The sequence below is a fragment of the Erpetoichthys calabaricus genome, chromosome 15 (assembly GCF_900747795.2).
Source record: "Erpetoichthys calabaricus chromosome 15, fErpCal1.3, whole genome shotgun sequence".
Classification (NCBI taxonomy): Eukaryota; Metazoa; Chordata; class Cladistia; order Polypteriformes; family Polypteridae; genus Erpetoichthys; species Erpetoichthys calabaricus.
The window spans coordinates 13,037,621-13,060,262 of record NC_041408.2 but is presented as its reverse complement, the minus strand read 5'-3'; the positions used below and the strand labels follow the sequence as shown (position 1 = coordinate 13,060,262).

The 22,642-nt window shown below is 42.4% G+C and overlaps 1 protein-coding gene across 4 annotated transcripts in view; it reads right to left on the bottom strand.

Annotated features, from left to right (window-relative positions):
* Positions 1–7,042: 7,042 nt before the first annotated feature.
* aig1 (androgen-induced 1 (H. sapiens)) overlaps positions 7,043–22,642 on the bottom strand; it is a 129,044-nt gene continuing 113,444 nt past the window's right edge. For 2 of the 4 annotated variants that reach the window (XM_051919532.1, XM_028820811.2), the window contains exons 4-6: positions 17,621–17,736; positions 12,253–12,416; positions 7,283–7,799 (exon numbers count right to left, since the gene is read on the bottom strand). In XM_051919532.1, coding sequence (XP_051775492.1) covers positions 7,765–7,799; positions 12,253–12,416; positions 17,621–17,736 — 315 coding nt within the window. In that variant the 3' untranslated portion in view covers positions 7,283–7,764. Of the gene's footprint in view, positions 7,800–12,252; positions 12,417–17,620; positions 17,737–22,642 lie in introns of all 4 variants that reach the window. The other 2 variants (XR_007933584.1, XM_051919533.1) reach the window with 2 other exon arrangements.

The following is a 22,642-nucleotide window of genomic DNA, read 5'->3' as shown; positions in this document are numbered from 1 at the left end:
CCAGGTCAGATGAAAACTCCTTCTTTTCTTCAGCCTGGAAGTACTTCATTTCTTCCATCCCCGTGACTAGGGAGTACTTCCAGGCTATATGGAAAATAGAAATCCTTGTTCCTCCCTGCAACGTCCCCTGGAGGCTCCCATTGCATCCAGCAGGGCTGTGAAGGAAAACTCCAACGTCCATGATGCCCTGCTGAAATTCGGGGCCCCTCCATGTTGCAGGGAGAGCTCCATCTAGCGATGTGGGAGTATTGGCCGGGATAAACTGCTGGCCATATATCACAAGGCCCTCCACAAGATTCTGGAGTGCAGTTGTGGGAATTTGTGTCCATTTAGCCAAAAAGAGCATTGGTGAGGTTATGTACTGATTTTGATTGAGAAGACCTGCCTCAGAGTTGGAGTTCCGATTCATCCCAAAGGTGTGCTGCTACAAGGAGCCAACGCAGTGATCTGAAAAGAGAAGTGACGTGTTCCCGTCTTGGGTGGTTGATCACCAGATGGGCACCAGTACTCCAGCCAGCAGAGAGTTGCATTATTCTATATGTGACAGGATCAAAATCTGGACAAGAAGGTGTGCTGCATACTCTTAACAGATAATCTACAAGACCAAGATGTCATCACCACACCAAGATTGCGTACCGACCTGGAGGCCGTTAGCAGTAATTAACAAACAGAGATGTAGTGCTGAGTAGATGGATGAGCTGGGACAACAAGAAGGTTACCAGGCTGAGCTTGAGATGCTGATATTGCAACCTGGATGAAGGAACACCGTTATAATCCCACCTTGAAATGCCATGAAATGGAAGCAAACAAGAGTGTAAAGCCAGCAAGGGAGAAATGGAGTGGCAAGTGATACAAGTGTGCCAAGCAAAACAATATAAAGATCTGTTTACTGCTACCTGTAGCAATGCAAGTGTTGATGTGCCAATGCAAAGACATGGGCAGTAAGGAGAAGACAGGAAGAGAAATTTGAAAAAAGTGAGAGTCCTGAGGTGGGCTTTGGGGTTATTATGGTAGAAGATTATGAATAGGGTAGAAGAAGATTGGCAAGAAAATTACAGAAGCTACAGCATATGAAGATGGTATTGGCATGTGGTTACGAGAAATGAAGAGGAGAATGTTTGAGAAGGCTGGTCCAAGGGACATGATCGAGGGGAAACAGAGACTCAGGTAGCAGAGAAAGATGGGGAGACTCATCTAAGCAGGGAATTAGATGGGAAGAAGAGAAAATGTACTGTAATTTCATGGATCTTCTATTTTTCCCCTTATGTGCTTTAAAAACCACATCATGACAGCTTGCTGTGAAAGGCGCCATACAGATACGAAGTTCAACTGAGATCATACCTACCAATGGTTAGCACTGTGCTGCTGCAGAAGCTACTGGAGCACGAGACGTTTTTTTTTTTTTTTTTATACTAAGCCTCTGTTGTGCTGCTTTTGCCAAACAAAACGGAGGAAATGGCAGATGGTCAATGTGGACATTTGCTTTCCCCTGATGGACAATAAAATGAATGTGCCGCCTTCCTCTTTAATTGCAGCTTTTATCTCCACTCCTCGGTATTTAAATGAGCTCTTCCGACTGCTGCTTCCCACACAAACAGGCACTGATCTCAAGTGGGCGTACAACGCGCCGCTACCGGCTCATTAATCTCCCTGTCTTGCGTTTTCTTGCTCACTTGATGTGTGCTTTGCAGTTTATACTTCGCTCGCCTAGAAGAAGCCGCAGTCCCACCGGACGGGGTCTTCACTCGTTTCTTTCCATGAATTTGGTTCAAAGTTGGTCCTCTGGGTTCAGGTGGACGCTCGGTAACTGTTGGACTCCTCATTAGTTTGTGTGGTGGTTTTTATAGTCTCGGCTATTTTCAGGGAAAGGCCAGTCAGCCTTTGCCTTGTATGCTTTAGTGCCTTTCATTACAACCGTTTTTGAAAAACAATTTACAAAGAAGAGTAAAGTAAGTAAAACTTGGGTTATGCAGCACTTAACTAAACCCTGGTTACAAAGAGCAGCACGTAAAAGTAAATCACATAAACTCATACAAATACAACCAACACAAATGTCAAAAACTAATGCTAAAGTATAAAAAAAATTTTTTTAAGCTTTGTCTTTAAACGTTCATGTGAAAAGTAAGTGCACCCCATGAAAATTGAAGACGTTTTCAACATACTGTATTTGAACAGGCAAGCATTAGGTTTTCATGCAAACATTGCCTTCACTGACTTGAAGAAATGACACACAAAATTGACATGGTGTGTCCATTCTCATAATCTGAATCAACAAAAGTCATGAGGAAAAAGTTTCTACACCCCTACATTTATCACCACTTCAGATCTATCAAATTAGAATCAGGTGTTCTAGATGAGGTGCCAATGAGTAGAACCTCCTTAGGTAGTAGGCAACTGGACCGGATCACCCTATTTAAACCACAGATACCGAGGGTCTGGTGTTGTTGTGGTGTGAAATGTTGTATATAATCTTAATACATAATTTGCCAGTCTCCTCACTCACTCACTCACTCACTCACTCACTCACTCACTCACTCACTCACTCACTCACTCACTCACTCACGTCCGTCCGAAGCCGAATGCGCAGTCGCCTTCTGCACAGCTGCACGAAAAACCTTACGAGACCGACATCACGGCAGGTGGCGGATTTACGGCCGCGAAAATTCAAAGAGAAAGGCGACTACGGCCACGAAAATTCAAAGAGAAAGGCGACTTCGATTAAAGCTCTAGAGGCCTGAAAGACGATTTCGACTACAGCTCGAGGCCTAATTACGCATTCATTCAATACGCCTATATCAGGTTTGTGGTGCGGAATGCGCACGTCGTCGCCTTCTGCGCATGTCCCAAGCCGAATGCGCAGTCGCCTTCTGCGCAGCTGCCCAAAAAACCTTACAAGACCGACATCGTGGCAGGCGGCGGATTTACGGCCACGAAAATTCAAAGAGAAAGGCGACTTCGATTAAAGCTCTAGAGGCCTGAAAGGCAATTTCGACTACAGCTCGAGGCCTAATTACGCATTCATTCAATACACCTATATCAGGTTTGTGGTGCTTATACTTATTATATATTATACTATTCCACTCGTGCCCATTTCATCTTACGTTGTTGAAACGGGCTCTTTGTCTAGTACAATATAATACAATACAATTTATTTTTGTATAGCCCAAAATCACACAAGAAGTGCTGCAATGGGCTTGAACAGGCCCTGCCTCTTGATAGCCCCCCAGCCTTGACTCTCTAAGAAGACACAAACTCCCCAAAAAAACCCTAAGTAGGGAAAAATGGAAGAAACCCTCGGGAAAGGCAGTTCAAACAGAGACCCCTTAGTCTTTATATAAGTCTTTATTTGTAAGTCCAACAAAGTAAATGTAATATTAGTGTTTTGTTTCATTGATATCCTTTCATGTCTAATCCAAGAGTCTTCAGGACTGAGTCAGGAAGTGAATTTTATGGCAGGGTTGGGGGAAATATCTAGTGATTTTCTGCAGGACGTTCTCGACTAACCCCTACATGAAGGCCAAACTACCTAGCTGGCAAGCTTCACTTTAACAAATGGTATTGGGGGCCGGCATGAAACCCATTGTGTTGCACCAGAATTTTATTGGTCTAAAGTTGGCTGTTTGGTTTTGAATCAGAGACCATTGTATACCACATCGTCCTATTGGTGTAAGGGTTTGGACAGAGAATGTATAAATTTGCTTGCTTTACCCCTCCTTCCTCTCTCACACACCGTTACAGTGAAAAGGACAACACACTGAAGAGCACAGCTCAGCAGCCATATTGAGACAGGCGTGTGGCCTGCACTGAAGAAAATGATGACTTAACAAGAGACAGTTAAAATAACTGCAAGTTTGTGTGCTGCCTGAAACTACACATCAGCATTTGTAAGGTTGTATGGTTGCCAGTATTCACTTGTACTTTGCTTATTGCTATTATATTATGAATATTATCAATAATACATTATTTAAAGTTGGATCTTAACTCCTACTCCTGCTTGTCTTTTACGCTATGTAATTAACCAAGATTTCAGATATAGATGGGTAGGTGGGGAGAAGTTATAAAGTACAATACTTTATAAACAGTGGTAAGTCTGTGACATTTGAGGCATTCTGACAAAGGCATTAAAGAATACAAAAGGACAAAGTAGAGTAATTTAGAGCTCTATCAAGATAAAACAGGTGCTTTTCTTGCTATTGATGAGTGTGGTGTTACAGTGCCAAGATCAAGAGAGCTAGCTCTCTTAGGCCCTCAGAAAGAAAGTTGTGGATGCCTACGAGTCTGGCAAGAGATTTGAAAAGATCACCAAATTTTTTTGCAATCCGTCATTTCACTGTTAAGGAAAATCACCTACAAGTAGATGAGATTGCAAATGATGGCTAATTTGTCCAGGACTGGACTGGCTTAGCCTAAGAACTGACTTGTGGATACTAAAAGTCTCCAAGAACCCCAAAATGTAATCACAGGATCTTTCTCCATTCCTTACATATGACATTTGATTAGAACAATCCAGATGAAAACAGGCCATTCAGCCCAACAAAGCTCACCAGTCCTATCCACGTAACTCCTCTAAAATATAATCAAGTCAAAGTTTGAAGGCCCCTAAAGTCCTACCGTCTACAACACTACTCGGTCACTATGTGTCTGTGGTTCACTACATGAAGAAAAACTTCTTAATGTTTGCATGAAATTACCGTTAACAAGTTTCCAACTGTGTCACCGTCTCGATCCACTGGGCTCAACACCTCAGTCTCCTGTTGCTTGAGCTGTAAAGGCTCAGCTCTTTTAATCTTTCTTCATAATTCATCGCCTGTAGCCCTGGAATCAGCCTAGTTGCTCTTCTCTGGACTTTTTCCAGTGCTGATATGTCCTTTTTATACCCTGGAGACTGAAACTACACACATTACTCCAGGTGAAGTCTTTGACACCAGCTTTTGCAAGAGTTACCTAAAGTGCATGTATCTCAGAAAAAGACTGCATAAACAGGACTAGCAAGCAAGGTGCCTAGTGGAAAAATGTTGGTATTTGGTACACTGTATTAATCCCCAAGGGTACATTGTCTTTTCGCATGATGTTTGGAGGCCAGAGCGCAGGGTCAGCCATGGTACAACACCACTGTAGCAATTTCCAGTTTAAGGGCCTTGCTCAAGTACCATGAATATACACTCTGGTTATATGTGACTTGCTAAGCAACATAACATAACTAATAAATGCATAAAGCAGCACAGGACCAATCAGGATAAACACAATACTGTTAGTTTCCTGTAGAAATACAACAGAAAGATTTATAGTGCATCCGGAAAGTATTCACAGCGCATCACTTTTTCCACATTTTGTTATGTTACAGCCTTATTCCAAAATGGATTAAATTCATTTTTTTCCTCAGAATTCTACACACAACACCCCATAATGACAACGTGAAAAAAGTTTACATGAGGTTTTTGCAAATTTATTAAAAATAAAAAAAATGAGAAATCCCATGTACATAAGTATTCACAGCCTTTGCCATGAAGCTCAAAATTGAGCTCAGGTGCATCCTGTTTCCCCTGATCATCTTTGAGATGTTTCTGCAGCTTCATTGGAGTCCACCTGTGGTAAATTCAGTTGAGTGGACATGATTTGGAAAGGCACACACCTGTCTATATGAGGTCCCACAGTTGACAGTTCATGTCAGAGCACAAACCAAGCATGAAGTCAAAGGAATTGTCTGTAGACCTCCGAGACAGAATTGTCTCGAGGCACAAATCTGGGGAAGGTTACAGAAAAATTTCTGCTGCTTTGAAGGTCCCAATGAGCACAGTGGCCTCCATCATCCGTAAGTGGAAGAAGTTCGAAACCACCAGGACTCTTCCTATAGCTGGCCGGCCATCTAAACTGAGCGATTGGGGGAGAAGGGCCTTAGTCAGGGAGGTGACCAAGAACCCGATGGTCACTCTGTCAGAGCTCCAGAGGTCCTCTGTGGAGAGAGGAGAACTTTCCAGAAGGACAACCATCTCTGCAGCAATCCACCAATCAGGCCTGTATGGTAGCGTGGCCAGACTGAAGCCACTCCTTAGTAAAAGGCACATGGCAGCCCGCCTGGAGTTTGCTAAAAGGCACCTGAAGGACTCTCAGACCATGAGAAAGAAAATTCTCTGGTCTGATGAGACAAAGATTGAACTCTTTGGTGTGAATGCCAGCCGTCACGTTTGGAGGAAACCAGGCACCATCCCTACAGTGAAGCATGGTGGTGGCAGCATCATGCTGTGGGGATGTTTTTCAGCGGCAGGGACTGGGAGACTAGTCAGGATAAAGGGAAAGATGACTGCAGCAATGTGCAGAGACATCCTGGATGAAAACCTGCTCCAGAGCGCTCTTGACCTCAGACTGGGGCGATGGTTCATCTTTCAGCAGGACAACGACCCTAAGCACACAGCCAAGATATCAAAGGAGTGGCTTCAGGACAACTCTGTGAATGTCCTTGAGTGGCCCAGCCAGAGCCCAGACTTGAATCCGATTGAACATCTCTGGAGAGATCTTAAAATGGCTGTGCACCGACGCTTCCCATCCAACCTGATGGAGCTTGAGAGGTGCTGCAAAGAGGAATGGGCCAAACTGGCCAAGGATAGGTGTGCCAAGCTTGTGGCATCATATTCAACAAGACTTGAGGCTGTAATTGCTGCCAAAGGTGCATCGACAAAGTATTGAGCAAAGGCTGTGAATACTTATGTACATGGGATTTCTCAGTTTTTTTATTTTTAATAAATTTGCAAAAACCTCAAGTAAACTTTTTTCACGTTGTCATTTTGGGGTGTTGTGTGTAGAATTCTGAGGAAAAAAATTAATTTAATCCATTTTGGAATAAGGCTGTAACATAACAAAATGTGGAAAAAGTGATGCGCTGGGAATACTTTCCGGATGCACTGTAAGAGTGTTGGGAACAGTCCAGAGTGCAATGGCTGAATAAGCTATTAGATTGTTTATATGGCAAAATATTAATAATTATTAAAGAGATGACGGGTTTGTGCCCCTGGGTTGTCGTGTGGAGTTGGCGTGTTCTCTCCATGTCTGCTCTGGTTTCATTCCACTGTCCAAAGACACGTAGGTTAGGTGAACTGGTGACACTAAATTGGCCGTGTGTGTTTGTGTTCACCCTGTGATGGAGTGGCGCCCTGTGCCAGCTGGGATTGGCTCCATACCTGTCTATGCACAATATTCGGATTTACTTCTGCCAGTTGCCATTTTATCTATTTACAGCCACACCCAATGTTTGGTATTCATTGTATGCCTTGTACATCCCTAGTAAATCAGGAGAAGGCTTCTTTCTGAAGTAAAGACAAAAAATAACTTTATTATGATACATTTATAAATAAGTGACCTACATATGGTATGAGATTTATATGTTACAGCCATTGCCATCAAATTCAGCTAAGAGGGACTACATTACAATATAATAAAAGCAATAGATGTTTGACACAACACACTTCTAAATAAAAACAGAGCTTGGTCTGACGGTTAAACACTGACTGGTGAATATTTAACGCCAAGGTGTCCTCCATCTTGATTATATTTCCTCCGGTGCCTCTCAGAGTGTGTCTTACCATTCATAAAGCAGCTTGTGTCACCCCCTTTCTGCAGGCTCCTTGTTACGTTCCAAATAGCACAAATCAGAGAAAAGTCTGTGTGTGGAAGCCCTGGTTGTGCAGCCTCAGTCTCGAAAGAAAGCAGAATAGCACAAGTCCTTCATCACCGAAAAGAGTGAGAGCACTTTGTCTTTTCAAGCTCCATTCAGTCTCCTTTTATTTTGTCAGTTTCATGAAAACCTGAAGATTAAAAAAAGAATTGATACCGTGTTAATGTAAAACATTAAAAAAGGCACACATTGAGATGTATACAAGCATCATGAAGAAACAGAAATGTGAAAGATGTGTCTTATAGCACCCCAAACCTCCAGACATACCCAACTGCAATTCGCCTGGAGGAGTTTAGGCCAATTCTTTTATCGTGGACACGGAGTATTTTGGGTGCTAGGGCATAGGAAGTATTCCCAGGTCAAGCGGAAGCCCCACAATGTTTCTTTTTCTTCTTCCAGCTGCTACCATTTAGGGGTCGCCACAGTGGATCATCCGTCTCCATCTATCCCTGTCTTTTATATCATTTTCTACCGTACCGACTTCCTTCATTTCCTCCCTCGCCACATCCATAAACCTCCTCTTTGGCCTTCCTCTAACCTGGCGGTTCCTTCCGTGACACTCTTTTCCCGATATACCCCTCTTGTCTCCTCTGCACTAAAGCTCACACTAAGCAGTTACACTGGCAGTTGTATGCCCCAGGAATCCATAATTATTTTTATATATACAGTCATATGAAAAAGTTTGGGAACCCCTCTTAATTCTATGGATTTTTGTTTCTCATTGGCTGAGCTTTCAAAGTAGCAGCTTCCTTTTAATATATGACAGGGGTCCTCATTCCCAGTCCTAGAGGGCCGCAGTGGCTGCAGGTTTTTGTTCTAACCCAGTTGCTTAATTAGACAGCAATTCTTGCCAATAATTTAATTTCATGGCTTGTTAGTTGCTTTAACTATTCTATGTCAGGTCATTCTCATATCCTAGATTTTCTTCCCCTTTCTAAGGAGATCATCCAAATAATTGGAAGGCTAAAATGGAGGAGTAATTCTCAGTCCTTCATTTTTTTCTCTTCACTTTCCTTCCAAGTATTTAATTAAACCCAATAATGCATGATAAATTCACGCAGGGGTGTAAATGGTAACAAGCTAAATGGAGAAATGCTGGTCTCTTTTGTCATTCGCATGTTATTGCTAATTAGCATCAATTAAAAACCAAGAATACGGCTTTTTAAGACTAAAATAAGCAATAAGGGTTCAAAATCTTAACGAGTGAGACAACTAAAGTGAAGCAGAAGTGTTACTTGAGCAATAAGAGCTTCTTATTAAGCAACTGGGTTGGAGCAAAAACCTGCAGCCACTGCGGCCCTCCAGGACTGTGATTGAGGACCCCTGATATATGACATGCCTTATGGAAACAGTAGGATTTCAGCAATGACATTAAGTTTATTGGATTAACAGAAAATATGCAATATGCATAACAAAATTAGACAGGTGAATAAATGTGGGCACCCCAACAGAGATATGACATCAATACTTAGGTGAGCCTCCTTTTGTAAATCTAACAGCCTCTAGACGCTGTCCTCCTATAGCCTGTGATGAGTGTCTGGATTCTGGATGGAGGTATTGTTGACCATTCTTCATACAAAATCTCTCCAGTTCAGTTCAATTTGATGGACAGCCTGCTTCAAATCATCCCATAGATTTTTGATGATATTCAAGTCAGGGGACTGTGACGGCCATTCCAGAACATTGTACTTCTTCCTCTGCATGAATGCCTTTGTAGATTTCTAACTGTGTTTTGGGTCATTGTCTTGTTGGAATATCCAACCCCTGCGTAACTTCAACTTTGTGACTGATGCTTGAACATTATCCTGAAGAATTTGTTGATATTGGGTTGAATTCATCTGACCCTCGACTTTAACAAGGGCCCAAGTCCCTGAACTAGCCACACAGCCCCACAGCATGATGGAACCTCCACCAAATTTGACAGTAGGTAGCAGGTTTTTTCCTTGGAATGCAGTGTTCTTCTTCTGCCATGCAAAGCGCTTTTTGTTATGACCAAATAACTCAATTTTTGTCTCATCAGTCCAAAGCACTTTGTTCCAAAATGAATCTGGCTTGTCTAAATGAGCATTGGCATACAACAAGTGACTCTGTTTGTGATGTGAGTGCAGAAAGGGCTTCTTTCTCATCACCCTGCCATACAGATATTCTTTGTGCAAATTGCGCTGAATTGTAGAACAATGTACAGATACACCATCTGCAGCCAGATGTTCTTGCAGGTCTTTGGAGGTGATCTGTGGGTTGTCTGTAACCATTCTCACAATCCTGCCCATATGCCGCTCCTGTATTTTTCTTGGCCTGCCAGACCTGTTGGGTTTAACAACAACTGTGCCTGTGGCCTTCCATTTCCTGATTCCATTCCTTACAGTTGAAACTGACAGTTTAAACCTCTGAGATGGCTTTTTGTAGCCTTCCCCTAAACCATGAGACTGAACAATCTTTGTTTTCAGATCTTTGGAGAGTTGCTTTGAGGATCCCATGCTGTCACTCTTCAGAGGAGAGTCAAAGAGAAGGAAGCACAACTTGTAATTGACCACCTTAAATACCTTTATATCTCATGATTGGACACACCGGTCTATGAAGTTCAAGGCGTAACGAGCTCATCCAACCAATTTGGTGTTGTAAGTAATCAGCATTGAGCAGTGACAGGCATTCAAATCAGCACAATGACAAGGGGACCCACATTTTTGCATACTGCGTCACTAAAAATCTTTGTTCGGAAAACACAGCAGTACTCAGATGTTCCTAGGAAATGAAAGACATACCACTGTTATCTTTGTTGTTGAAAGGAGAGTCAATTATTATGCAGGCTGAGAGGGGTTCCTAAACTTTTTCATATGTATATATACACTCGCTTCGCTCGCCAATCCCCAGGCAGGTGCTATGCGCTAACCACTTTGCGGTTCTGCCGCTTGTGTATGGGGAAGCGAATATACAATTTAAACAGTTTTCTTTCATGGGAATTGTTACATATGCATAATTGAACTAATTTTTTTTAATTACAGCGAGTAATTAACCATAGTAAAAAATAATAAAACAATAAATTGAAAGAAAATTATGTTTCATGTTGTGTTAAAGGTATTCGCTGCGTTATATGTTTTCGTTTGTTTGTCTTTGAAATTAACACACAAATACTTTTTAAACTTACACTTTTACTGTAAAACTTCAGTAAAAACAATATTTGGAATTAACTTTTCGTCAAAATCGCTTTGAATTTTGATTCCGTGTTTGGAGTTAAATCATGACAACGCAATGTGTCCGTGAGTGAATATTGTTTCTTTCTCTCTAATAAATAAAACAACTTTTTCGAAGGTTTGTCCCTGTGATTTGTTAATTGTCATAGCAAAAGCTATTCTAACAGGAAACTGTAAATGTTTTAATACGAATGGCATATCAAGATCTCCTTTGTTGTGTAATGTTATCCCATGAAGATGGACTACATTACCTTTCTTGTCGCCTGTTAAAATTTCACGTCAGAATTGTTCGACCAATTTTGAATATAACTAATCTTATCCTATTTCATAGCCCATCACTCATACATAAATTATGCAATAACATTACGATACATCCTTCTTTCTACAGTAATTCATGCGTTGTAAGACCGGATGGTGTTAACGGTTGTAGATATTCTACGAAGGATATTGTAAGTTGATGTTTTCATCTTCCGCACTATCACCACCAACTGTTTCAGCAGAGTCTATTGATATGCATTTAACCAATTTGCTGTGTAACCGATCGTCATTTTTGGAATTAATTCGCTTGACTTCATCGTTTCTTGGTGCTAGGATTGCCCGTGTACACATTTCTTCTGTTGAGAACCCTTCGCGATGAAATTCTTTAATAAGATTTGGACATAATAAGTCTTCTTTAATTGGGAACTTAAAGTGAGGAAAATATAAAAATTTATAAGAACTGAGAGCACAGGAACTGAGTCTGACAAAAGCATTCACACGAATGAGAGGTGAGCGGACCGCAGGCGTGGGCCGTTAACCTGAAATGGTTGAGAGGAGGGCGAGACTTGAACAAATCTCTTGGCAATAGTCTCGTCTTGCGGGACTTATGTCTTATGGAATTATGTCTTCTTGGTTGACATTCAAATGCAGAGCTTTCAGGAAGTAACCATTAATAATATTTTAGCAAAGAAAGTACGTTTTTGACAATATAAATGGATGTCGGACATGTGGATTATGCAACACGAGTAACGTGATATTTTTTTGATGTTGTTTGCCATTGTACTGTATTGGTGTATTACCATAACCACTGAATCATAAAGTTCCTTACCTCCTTTCTGCATGAATATATGAGATTAAACATTTTTCTTGGCTGTCACTATAAAGCATACTGGGAATGCAATATTTAAACAACATTTTTGGGTGGATATAAAATATGAGATTAAAAATTTTTCTTGTCCATCAATACAAACCACACGGGTGGAGTATTCCTTTAAAGTTGGTTGTCCACAAAATATTAAAACAGATGCACACTGCAAATGTTAACAATATTTTCAGAATGCTATGATTTGCACTGACCAAGTCTTAGGAAAAGTCTACTTTACTGTATATCTTTTTATATTTTTCATCACTTACTTTTTGGTGAGTCCCAGATATAGTTGTTCAGAATTTCCCCAAGAATGTAATACATGTTAATGAAAGCTGTCATAAGTGAAAAGAAGATAATTCTGGCCACTGGACTAATCTGCTCCAATAACGGATAAACCCAAACGCCAGTCATGTGGTGAACCCAACACATCCTGGAAGAAGAGCAACAGAAAGGAAGGAAATTAAAATCACACATTACGTTACTTTATTTTTGATCCACTATTTATAGTGAGGGTAGCAACACGCAAACAGGACAGACCAAGCGACCCTACTCTCCAAAACTTTTTTCCGGCTCTTTCTGGGGAATTCCCAAACTTTCCCAGGCCAACTGACAGATTTAATTGTCCAGTTTGGTTTTCTCCCTATTGTCTGTGTAACATCAGAAGGTTCATGGGGTCATTCTAATCTAACCACATACCCAACTATCTCAACTGGTTCCTCTTGATTTGAGAAGCAGCAGTTCTACTCCAAAATTTTCCAGATTGCTGATCCTCTCTTCCTATTACAGTGAGTCAGTCCTGAAATACTGTGTGGGGATTTGCCTGCTTGTACTTACAGTCTTACATTTAAAATAACATCTGATTGTATCTTGTGATAAGAGAGGTTTGTGTCACTGTGCATTTTAAATAAATACTTAGGAGTTTCAAAGCATGCAGGCTCCATGCGGGTACAGGTGAACACGCTGCTCTGAAGTTGATTGGGGTGCTTGGCTGATTGATGCATTAAAGGGAGCCTGCACAGGGAAAGGGAGAAGCAAACAACAGATCTGTGAGTGAGAGTGCAGTATTGGGAGCCTGAGCCAGTGTGAGGTAGAGGGAGAAGAAGAAGAGCGGTTGGTAGCCTCATGGAGGAATGAGTGACCAATCGGTGCTCCAGGGGTGGACGTTTCCTGCCGAGTTAAAGGATAAGCGGGTATGATGGTGGAGGACTCCTTCTTAGAGATCCCAAAGATGCTAGGAGAGCGTGGTGGATGATGGAAGGACAGCCGACTCTGAGCAGTCCAGAAGAGTGAGGATCGTGGCTGCTTGTGTCTCTGATGGCTGCAAGATCTGAGCAGGATGAGTCGGAGAGACGAAGAATGGAAGTTGTGCTGGACTTTAGGTGAAAGAAGAGTAACCACTCAATGACTGTATGGTTTTATTCTGGGTTTGTTATTTATTAATTGGATTTTAACTCACGGACGTCTCCAATTTGGTTGTCTGAGCTGTTGATTACCCTTCTGAAATTCACGGTTAATGACAGATGCACGTGATTAGCATCATTTCTCATGTCCTTGCAAGTTACTGATAAATGGTCCCATGGAGTCACAGTTCTGCTATACTAGATTATACTGATTCCTGATTATATTAGATTATTGATTATATTTTATCGATACTATCTTATCAAAAGAAAAAAATACCAATACAATCTTATTGATAAGATCCATCCATCCATCTTCCAACTCGCTGAATCTAAACACAGGGTCACGGGGGTCTGTTGGAGCCAATCCCAGCCAACATAGGGCACAAGGCAGGAACCAATCCCGGGCAGGGTGCCAACCCTCTGCAGGACACACACAAACACATCCACACACCAAGCACACACTAGGGCCAATTTAGAATCGCCAATCCACCTAATCCACATGTCTTTGGACTGTGGGATGAAACCGGAGCACCCGGAGGAAACCCACCCAGACACGGGGAGAACATGCAAACTCCACGCAGGGAGGACCCAGGAAGCAAACCCAGGTCTCCTAACTGCGAGGCAGCAGTGCTACCACTGCGCCACCGTGCCGCCCTATTGATAAGATCCATTCTGATTAGTGATATGTCTTATTAACACTTAACCTTGCAGAGATGTAGCAACGGGACTGGGTCACAGATTATGAGGCTTTAATTAAAATGCTTTTTTAAGAGTGCTAAAGCTAACAGTTAACAAGAATGTTCAGTAAATCATGTCATTTTCTAACCTGCTTAATCCAGAGAAGGGTTGCAGGGGTCTGCTGGAGACTATCCCAGCTGGCATAGGGAAGGAGGCAGGAACACACCCTGGACAGGGCGCCAGTCGATCTCAGAGCAAACACACACTAGTGCCAATTTAGCATCACTAATTCACGGAACCTGCATGTCTTTGGACGGTGGGAAAAAACTGGAGCACCGGGAGGAACCCCATGCAGACATGGAGAGAACATGCAGACTTTAAGCAGGGTGGACTCGGGACGTGAACCTGGGTATCATTATTGTGAAGCAGCAGCCCCACCAGCATGAATATAAGTTTTTCAATATATTCAATATACAGTGGGGCAAAAAAGTATTTAGTCAGCCACCAATTGTGCAAGTTCTCCCACTTAAAAAGATGAGAGAGGCCTATAATTTTCATCATAGGTATACCTCAACTATGAGAGACAAAATGAAAAAAAAAATCCAGAAAATCACATTGTCTGATTTGTAAAGAATTTATTTGCAAATTATGGTGGAAAATAAGTATTTGGTCACCTACAAACAAGCAAGATTTCTGGCTCTCACAGACCTGTAACTTCTTCTCTAAGAGGCTCCTCTGTCCTCCACTCATTACCTGTATTAATGGCACCTGTTTGAACTGGTTATCAATATAAAAGACACCTGTCCACAACCTCAAACAGTCACACTCCAAACTTCACTATGGCCAAGACCAAAGAGCTGTCAAAGGACACCAGAAACAAAATTGTAGACCTGCACCATGCTGGGAAGACTGAATCTGCAATAGGTTAGCAGCTTGGTGTGAAGAAATCAACTGTGGGAGCAATTATTAGAAAATGGAAGACATACAAGACCACTGATAATCTCCATCGATCTGGGGCTCCACGCAAGATCTCACCCCGTGGGGTCAAAATGATCACAAGAACGGTGAGCAAAAATCCCAGAACCACACGGGGGGACCTAGTGAATGACCTGCAGAGAGCTGGGACCAAAATAACAAAGGCTACCATCAGTAACACACTACGCTGCCAGGGACTCAAATCCTGCAGTGCCAGACGTGTCCCCCTGCTTAAGCCAGTACACGTGCAGGCCCGTCTGAAGTTTGCTAGAGAGCATTTGGATGATCCAGAAGAGGATTGGGAGAATGTCATATGGTCAGATGAAAAAACTCTACTCGTCATGTTTGGAGGAGAAAGAATGCTGAGTTGCATCCAAGAACACCATACCTACTGTAAAGCATGGGGGTGGAAACATCAGGCTTTGGGGCTGTTTTTCTGCAAAGGGACCAGGACGACTGATCCGTGTAAAGGAAAGAATGAATGGCGCCATGTATCGTCAGATTTTGAGTGAAAACCTCCTTCCATCAGCAAGGGCATTGAAGATGAAACGTGGCTGGGTCTTTCAGCATGACAATGATCCCAAACACACCGCCCGGGTAACGAAGGAGTGGCTTCGTAAGAAGCATTTCAAGGTCCTGGAGTGGCTTAGCCAGTCTCCAGATCTCAACCCCATAGAAAATCTTTGGAGGGAGTTGAAAGTCCGTGTTGCCCAGCGACAGCCCCAAAACATCACTGCTCTAGAGGAGATCTGCATGGAGGAATGGGCCAAAATACCAGCAACAGTGTGTGAAAACCTTGTGAAGACTTACAGAAAACATTTGACCTCTGTCATTGCCAACAAAGGGTATATAACAAAGTATTGAGATGAACTTTTGTTATTGACCAAATACTTATTGTCCACCATAATTTGCAAATAAATTCTTTAAAAATCAGACAATGTGATTTTCTGGATTTTTTTTCTCATTTTGTCTCTCATAGATGAGGTATACCTATGATGAAAATTACAGGCCTCTCTCATCTTTTTAAGTGGGAGAACTTGCACAATTGGTGGCTGACTAAATATTTTTTTGCCCCACTGTATTATCAAATAGTGAAAATCATATTTAACAGTAAAAATCAACTCCAACATTGTTTTCTACCTTTTGATCAGACTCTGGGTGTTTCACATCACTTCCTGGCCCTTTCACCTTGTGTGCCATTAAATACAGAAACTCAGAACTGATAGGCACCATCTGAGGCATTTAACTGCTAACTGGAAACCCGTTAAAAATATGGTAGATACAGAAAACAAAGTAGTGCTTATGCTCATGAAACACTGTATACCGTATATACTCGCAGATAAGTCAGGACTTGATTTTACTGTATAATTTCTGCCATTTTATAATGTTGGTCATATAAGTTGAATGCAGAAAACTCACACTATTGGCATAAGGGATTATGATATGCTAATGCCCACCATGGAGCACACAACCTTATTTTTCTATGTGAGTGTGACAATGCGCTGTATCAGCGTGTGCTCCTAACCTCTGTCTCTCTCTAATGTGCCTACGTGACCACACGGTGATACCCAAACTATTCCGAAGTGACGTTTGCACTGATTTGTGTTTTTTTTTGTATCTCACACCCTCATACACCTTTATCATAAGAGCATCCCTTATCTACGATGGAGTGTTCGATCAGAAGAAAATATGAAGCTGGTTTTAAATTAAAAGTCGTTGAAGTAGCGAAAGAAATCGGTAACTGCGCTGCTGCAACAAAATTTGATGCGTGTGAGAAACTGATGGGAGATTGGATGTAAAAAAAAAAAATAAGTGTTGCATTTTTGAACGCGCGTGTGTAATAATGTAAATTTAATGTCACTGTGCTCTGTACAAAAATTATTTTATAAATCCATTCACTTGTATAGGACAGGCCAAAGTTAGCACACAGGGGCTTTCAGCATTTAGAACTGCTAGGCAAGCATTTGAAGAGAGAAGGTACAACTACGAAAATAGGCATTGTACTATTTCTGTATGTTAGAGATGAAATCGAATCCTCTCCTTTCCTTGTTTGGAACCTAAGTAAGGGCCTGCACATGGAGAAGACAGTATATAAAGACTTAGACAGCAGCCAAATACTTCGAAGCCGACGGACAGATGGGTGATATCGTCATCCGTCCTGAAAAGCCTTCCAGCGCAGCGACGAAAAATGGCAGACTGTATAGATCAAGAGCCCACCTTGGTATTGCCTTGTTATTATGGCTTCCCGTCTGTACTGCCGCATAAATCGTTATTTTCTCTTATGTGATTTTTACCGCTGTATCACTATGGGAGAGGTATCACCTTTTAATATCATATCTATATAGTTTTCGGTTACTTAAAACGCCACAATTACAAAAGAACTTATTCCAACTAGGGAGCTATATTGCCCTTAAAAGGAAACAGCTTGTAAGTCGGGGTCTGATTTTATGATCAGTTTTTCGGGTTTCAAGACCCGACTTATAAGTGAGCATATACGGTATATAATAAATGATATTCATTATGTTCCAACATGTGACCTGCACAGTGAAATTAAACCCCTGGTGCATGCAGTAGTCCTTACCATAGCACGTATCCAACAGCAAAGCTACATACTGTCACAAGTCCACAAAGCCTACTGGGGTAATGATGGTGTGTTGTTCTCATCTCAATTAAAATAAATGGCAGGACAGTTGTATGCTGCAAAAAGAAGTGAGAAAATGTATTTAGTTTTCAACTGGGCATCAACATCAGACGTGTCTGAAATATTGAGCGAAAGATGCCAGAAGACTAAATAAAGACTGATTCCTGAATGGAGTTGTTAAGAGATTAGGGTTTTAAACAGATATCACATTTTCAATATTTTCATCAACTATATCACACTTTAGGTAAGCATGCTTCAGAAACATTACCACATGAAATTTAGTGATTATCGCTATTGATGTAAAGAAACAGTTATTTAGTCTGCTTCTTTGATTTCTGCTACAGTTTGACAGGAAGAACATCTTAAACTAGACAAACATAATAAGAAAGAGAGCCAGCTGGTGGTAAGCATACGGAGGCAAGATGAACTGCTACTTACACTCCCAGGCCACTAATATCTAATCGGCCAATCACATGGCAGCCACTCCGTGCATTTCAGCCTGTAGACATTGTCAAGATGACCTGCTGAAGTTCAAACCAAGCATCAGAATGGGGAAGGAAGGTGATTGAAGGGACTTACGACAGCAAGCATTATGCATCACTGTACCAAGATCGTCGTGAGGGCCTCCAGCTAGCGAAGTTGATTTTGCATCCAGCCTGCAGAGTCCTTGCCCGGCCGTACTTGACATGTCAACCATGTAGGACGGTGCACGCTGGTGGCCTTACCTGGCAGTGCCACGTGGGGGTGTACATTTAGTAATGAACATGAAACTGAAGGATCGTGTTTGTGTCGGTCCAGCACTGTTCAGTCAGCTGTCAGGTAAGTCGTAGGTAGCACACTGGGGCATGTGGCTGTGCAAATCCTGCGACTCTGGCTGCCATGTGAGGGACTTCAAGTCCAATTCATGTCATACCGGTGGTATAATTGGTCAGCCGTACTAATTGTGATTAGCACAGTGGCACATGCAGCCATGCGCAGCCTGAAACATCAGGTGTACTGACGCATCTGAAGAAGCCATGAGAAGGCCTTAATGCCTAATCCGTGTCATACCAGTGCTATGATCGATCAACCATACTTATTGTAAGTAGCACGTGCAGACACAACCAGGCCTAACCTGCAACGTCAGATGCAGCGACGTATCTGAGGAAGCCGTGAAAAGGACTCAATGCCCAATTCGTGTCATACCAGTGGTGTGATTGTTTGGCTGTACTTATTGTGAGTAGCCCAACGGCGTGTGCTGCCGTACATAAAGTAAACGACACATGCACTTGAGTGTCTGAGGAAGCTGTGAGAAGGACCTAATGCTCAATTCGTGTCATAACAGTGGTGTGATCAGTTGGCCGTACATATTGTGAGGAGCACAGTAGCATAACCTGTAACGTCAAGCCCACCGACGTGTCTGTGGTAGCTGTGAGAAGTACTTGAAACCCAATTTTAGTCCCGCCATCCCACGATCGAGAACACCATGGGTCGCATTGCATGTGTCATAGCATAAGCTGTCGACTGAGAACCAGATGAAGCTTCAAAGGCCAGGGGGTGCACAAGTCTTTGCATGACAGACTGACAAGCCGACAGTTTTAAATACTGTATATACAGTGCATCCAGAAAGTATTCACATCGCATCACTTTATCCACATTTTGTCATGTTACAGCCTTATTCCAAAATGGATTAAATTCATTTTTTCCTCAGAATTCTACACACAACACCCCATAATGACAACGTGGAAAAAGTTTACTTGAGGTTTTTGCAAATTTATTAAAAATAAAAAAACTGAGAAATCCCATGTCCATAAGTATTCACAGCCTTTGCTCAATACTTTGTCGATGCACCTTTGGCAGCAATTCCAGCCTCAAGTCTTTTTGAATATGATGCCACAAGCTTGGCACACCTATCCTTGGCCAGTTTCGCCCATTCCTCTTTGCAGCACCTCTCAAGCTCCATCAGGTTGGATGGGAAGCGTCGGTGCACAGCCCTTTTAAGATCTCTCCAGAGATGTTCAATCAGATTCAAGTCTGGGCTCTGGCTGGGCCACTCATGGACATTCACAGAGTTGTCCTGAAGCCACTCCTTTGATATCTTGGCTGTGTGCTTAGGGTCGTTGTCCTGCTGAAAGATGAGGTCAAGAGCGCTCTGGAGCAGGTTTTCATCCAGGATGTCTCTGTACATTGCTGCAGTCATCTTTCCCTTTATCCTGACTAGTCTCCCAGTCCCTGCCGCTGAAAAACATCCCAACAGCATGATGCTGCCACCACCATGCTTCACTGTAGGGATGGTATTGGCCTGGTGATGAGCGGTGCCTGGTTTCCTCCAAATGTGACGTCTGGCATTCACACCAAAGAGTTCAATCTTTGTCTCATCAGACCAGAGAATTTTCTTTCTCATGGTCTGAGAGTCCTTCAGGTGCCTTTTGGCAAACTCCAGGCGGGCTGCCATGTGCCTTTTACTAAGGAGTGGCTTCCGTCTGGCCACTCTACCATACAGGCCTGATTGGTGGATTGCTGCAGAGATGATTATCTTTCTGGAAGGTTCTCCTCTCTCCACAGCGGACCTCTGGAGCTCTGACAGAGTGACCATCGGGTTCTTGGTCACCTCCCTGACTAAGGCCCTTCTCCCCCGATTGCACAGTTTTGATGGCCGGCCAGCTCTAGGAAGAGTCCTGGTGGTTTTGAACTTCTTCCACTTATGGATGACAGAGGCCACTGTGCTCATTGGGACCTTCAAAGCAGCAGAAATTTTTCTGTAACCTTCCCCAGATTTGTGCCTCGAGACAATCCTGTCTCGGAGGGCTACAGACAATTCCTTTGACTTCATGCTTGGTTTGGGCTCTAACATGAACTGTCAACTGTGGGACCTTATATAGACAGGTGTGTGCCTTTCCAAATCATGTCCAATCAACTGAATTTACCACAAGGTGGACTCCAATGAAGCTGCAGAAACATCTCAAGGATGATCAGGGGAAACAGGATGCACCTGAGCTCAATTTGAGCTTCATGGCAAAGGCCGTGAATACTTATGTACATGTGCTTTCTCAGTTTTTTTATTTTTAATAAATTTGCAAAAACCTCAAGTAAACTTTTTTCACGTTGTCATTATGGGGTGTTGTGTGTAGAATTCTGAGGAAAAAAATTAATTTAATCCATTTTGGAATAAGGCTGTAACATAACAAAATGTGGAAAAAGTGAATACTTTCTGGATGCACTGTACAGCAGATAATACATGAAATAAAGCTGTAACTTGCTCTCCCCTATCTATTCTTTTAGATAGATAGATAGATAGATAGATAGATAATTTATTAATCCCCAAGGGGAAGTTCACATAGTCCAGCAGCAGCATATTGATAAAAAACTATTAATTAAAGAGCAATAAAAGCGCAGTGAAAGGTAGAGAGTGCGAGTCAGGTAAAACAGACAGTAACTTTGTATAATGTTAACGTTTACCCCCCCGGTGGAACTGAAGAGTTGCATAGTGTGGGGGAGGAATGATCTCCTCAGTCTGTCAGTGGAGCAGGACGGTGACAGCAGTCTGTCGCTGAAGCTGCTCCTCTGTCTGGAGATGATCCTGTTCAGTGGATGCAGTGGATTCTCCATGACTGACAGGAGTCTGCTCAGCGCCCGTCGCTCTGCCATGGATGTCAAACTGTCCAGCTCCATGCCTACAATAGAGCCTGCCTTCCTCACCAGTTTGTCCAGGCGTGAGGCGTCCCTCCTCTTTATGCTGCCTCCCCAGCACACCACCGCATAGAAGAGGGCGCTCGCCACAACCGTCTGATAGAACATCTGCAGCATCTAATTTTACTCTAATTTCCAGGGGTTACAGATGTTAAAGAAAGGGGGATGTGTTGAACTACAGGAGCAGTCAATCCTAAGAGAGCGGCGATTTGGGGCATTGCATCAAGGTCGACATAAGAAAGAGTCTTAAAGTAAAAACAGGGTGACCCCAGGACCCTACCACAACAGAACACACACCTGTAGATTTCCATGTGTAAAATGTTGCAGTTTGCATGTCTAATTGTGTTTTTTGTTTAACCTGATGCTGACCCACAAGTGCAGTCTGTTCTGGATCGACAAGTCACATTTGCTCTCATGTTGGAATTATTTCTTGCACGTCATTGCTTTTGTAAACTGTGTTTATGGAAATGATATCACCAGTTCTGGATCCAGTTGTTCTTTTTGTCACACAGTGCATTTAACCCCCCGGTCAGTGGGGATTCTTTATTCCTGCATTGCAGATGTTTGTACCCCCAGCAAATACAGAATCGGGCTTTTCCTCCTGTCCAACTTCAGATGGTCTTTGCTTGTCTGGACTTTAAGATTTATCATTCAACTATAAATACAGACGGAATGACCAGCAGATGGTGTATTAATCCATCCATTTTCCAACCCGCTGAATCCGAACACAGGGTCACGGGGGTCAGCTGGAGCCAATCCCAGCCAACACAGGGCACAAGGCAGGAACCAATCCCGGGCAGGGTGCCAGCCCACCACAGTGGTGTATTAATAATTTGGTAAATGTTTAGAGAAATACATTTTTTTTTCATTCATCTTTTTTGTCTCAAACCAAACACCTCAGTTTATGTTACTTAAGGTCTTAAGAATGCTGGGTTCCCTTGAACAGCTGTAATGGGTTTCCTTTTTCTGAGGGTTTTTCGTACTAGGGTGTTGTACCGTGTTAGCCATTATGAATGTAGTGAGAAGTCAAGCAAAATGAGACCTTTGATTGGCTAACTAAAAAGATTACAACATGCAAGCTTTTCGAGGCAATTCAGGCCCCTTCTTCAGGTGAGATGTGATCAAAGAAGAAGAAGAAGAAGGGGCCTGAATTGCCTCGAAAAGCTTGCATGTTGTAATCTTTTTAGTTAGCCAATCAAAGGTCTCATTTTGCTATAATTCTGAGGGTTTTGAAAAGCAAGTGTAATATTTAAGTTTAAATAAGTCAGAATATATTCTCTGATTTTCTTTTTC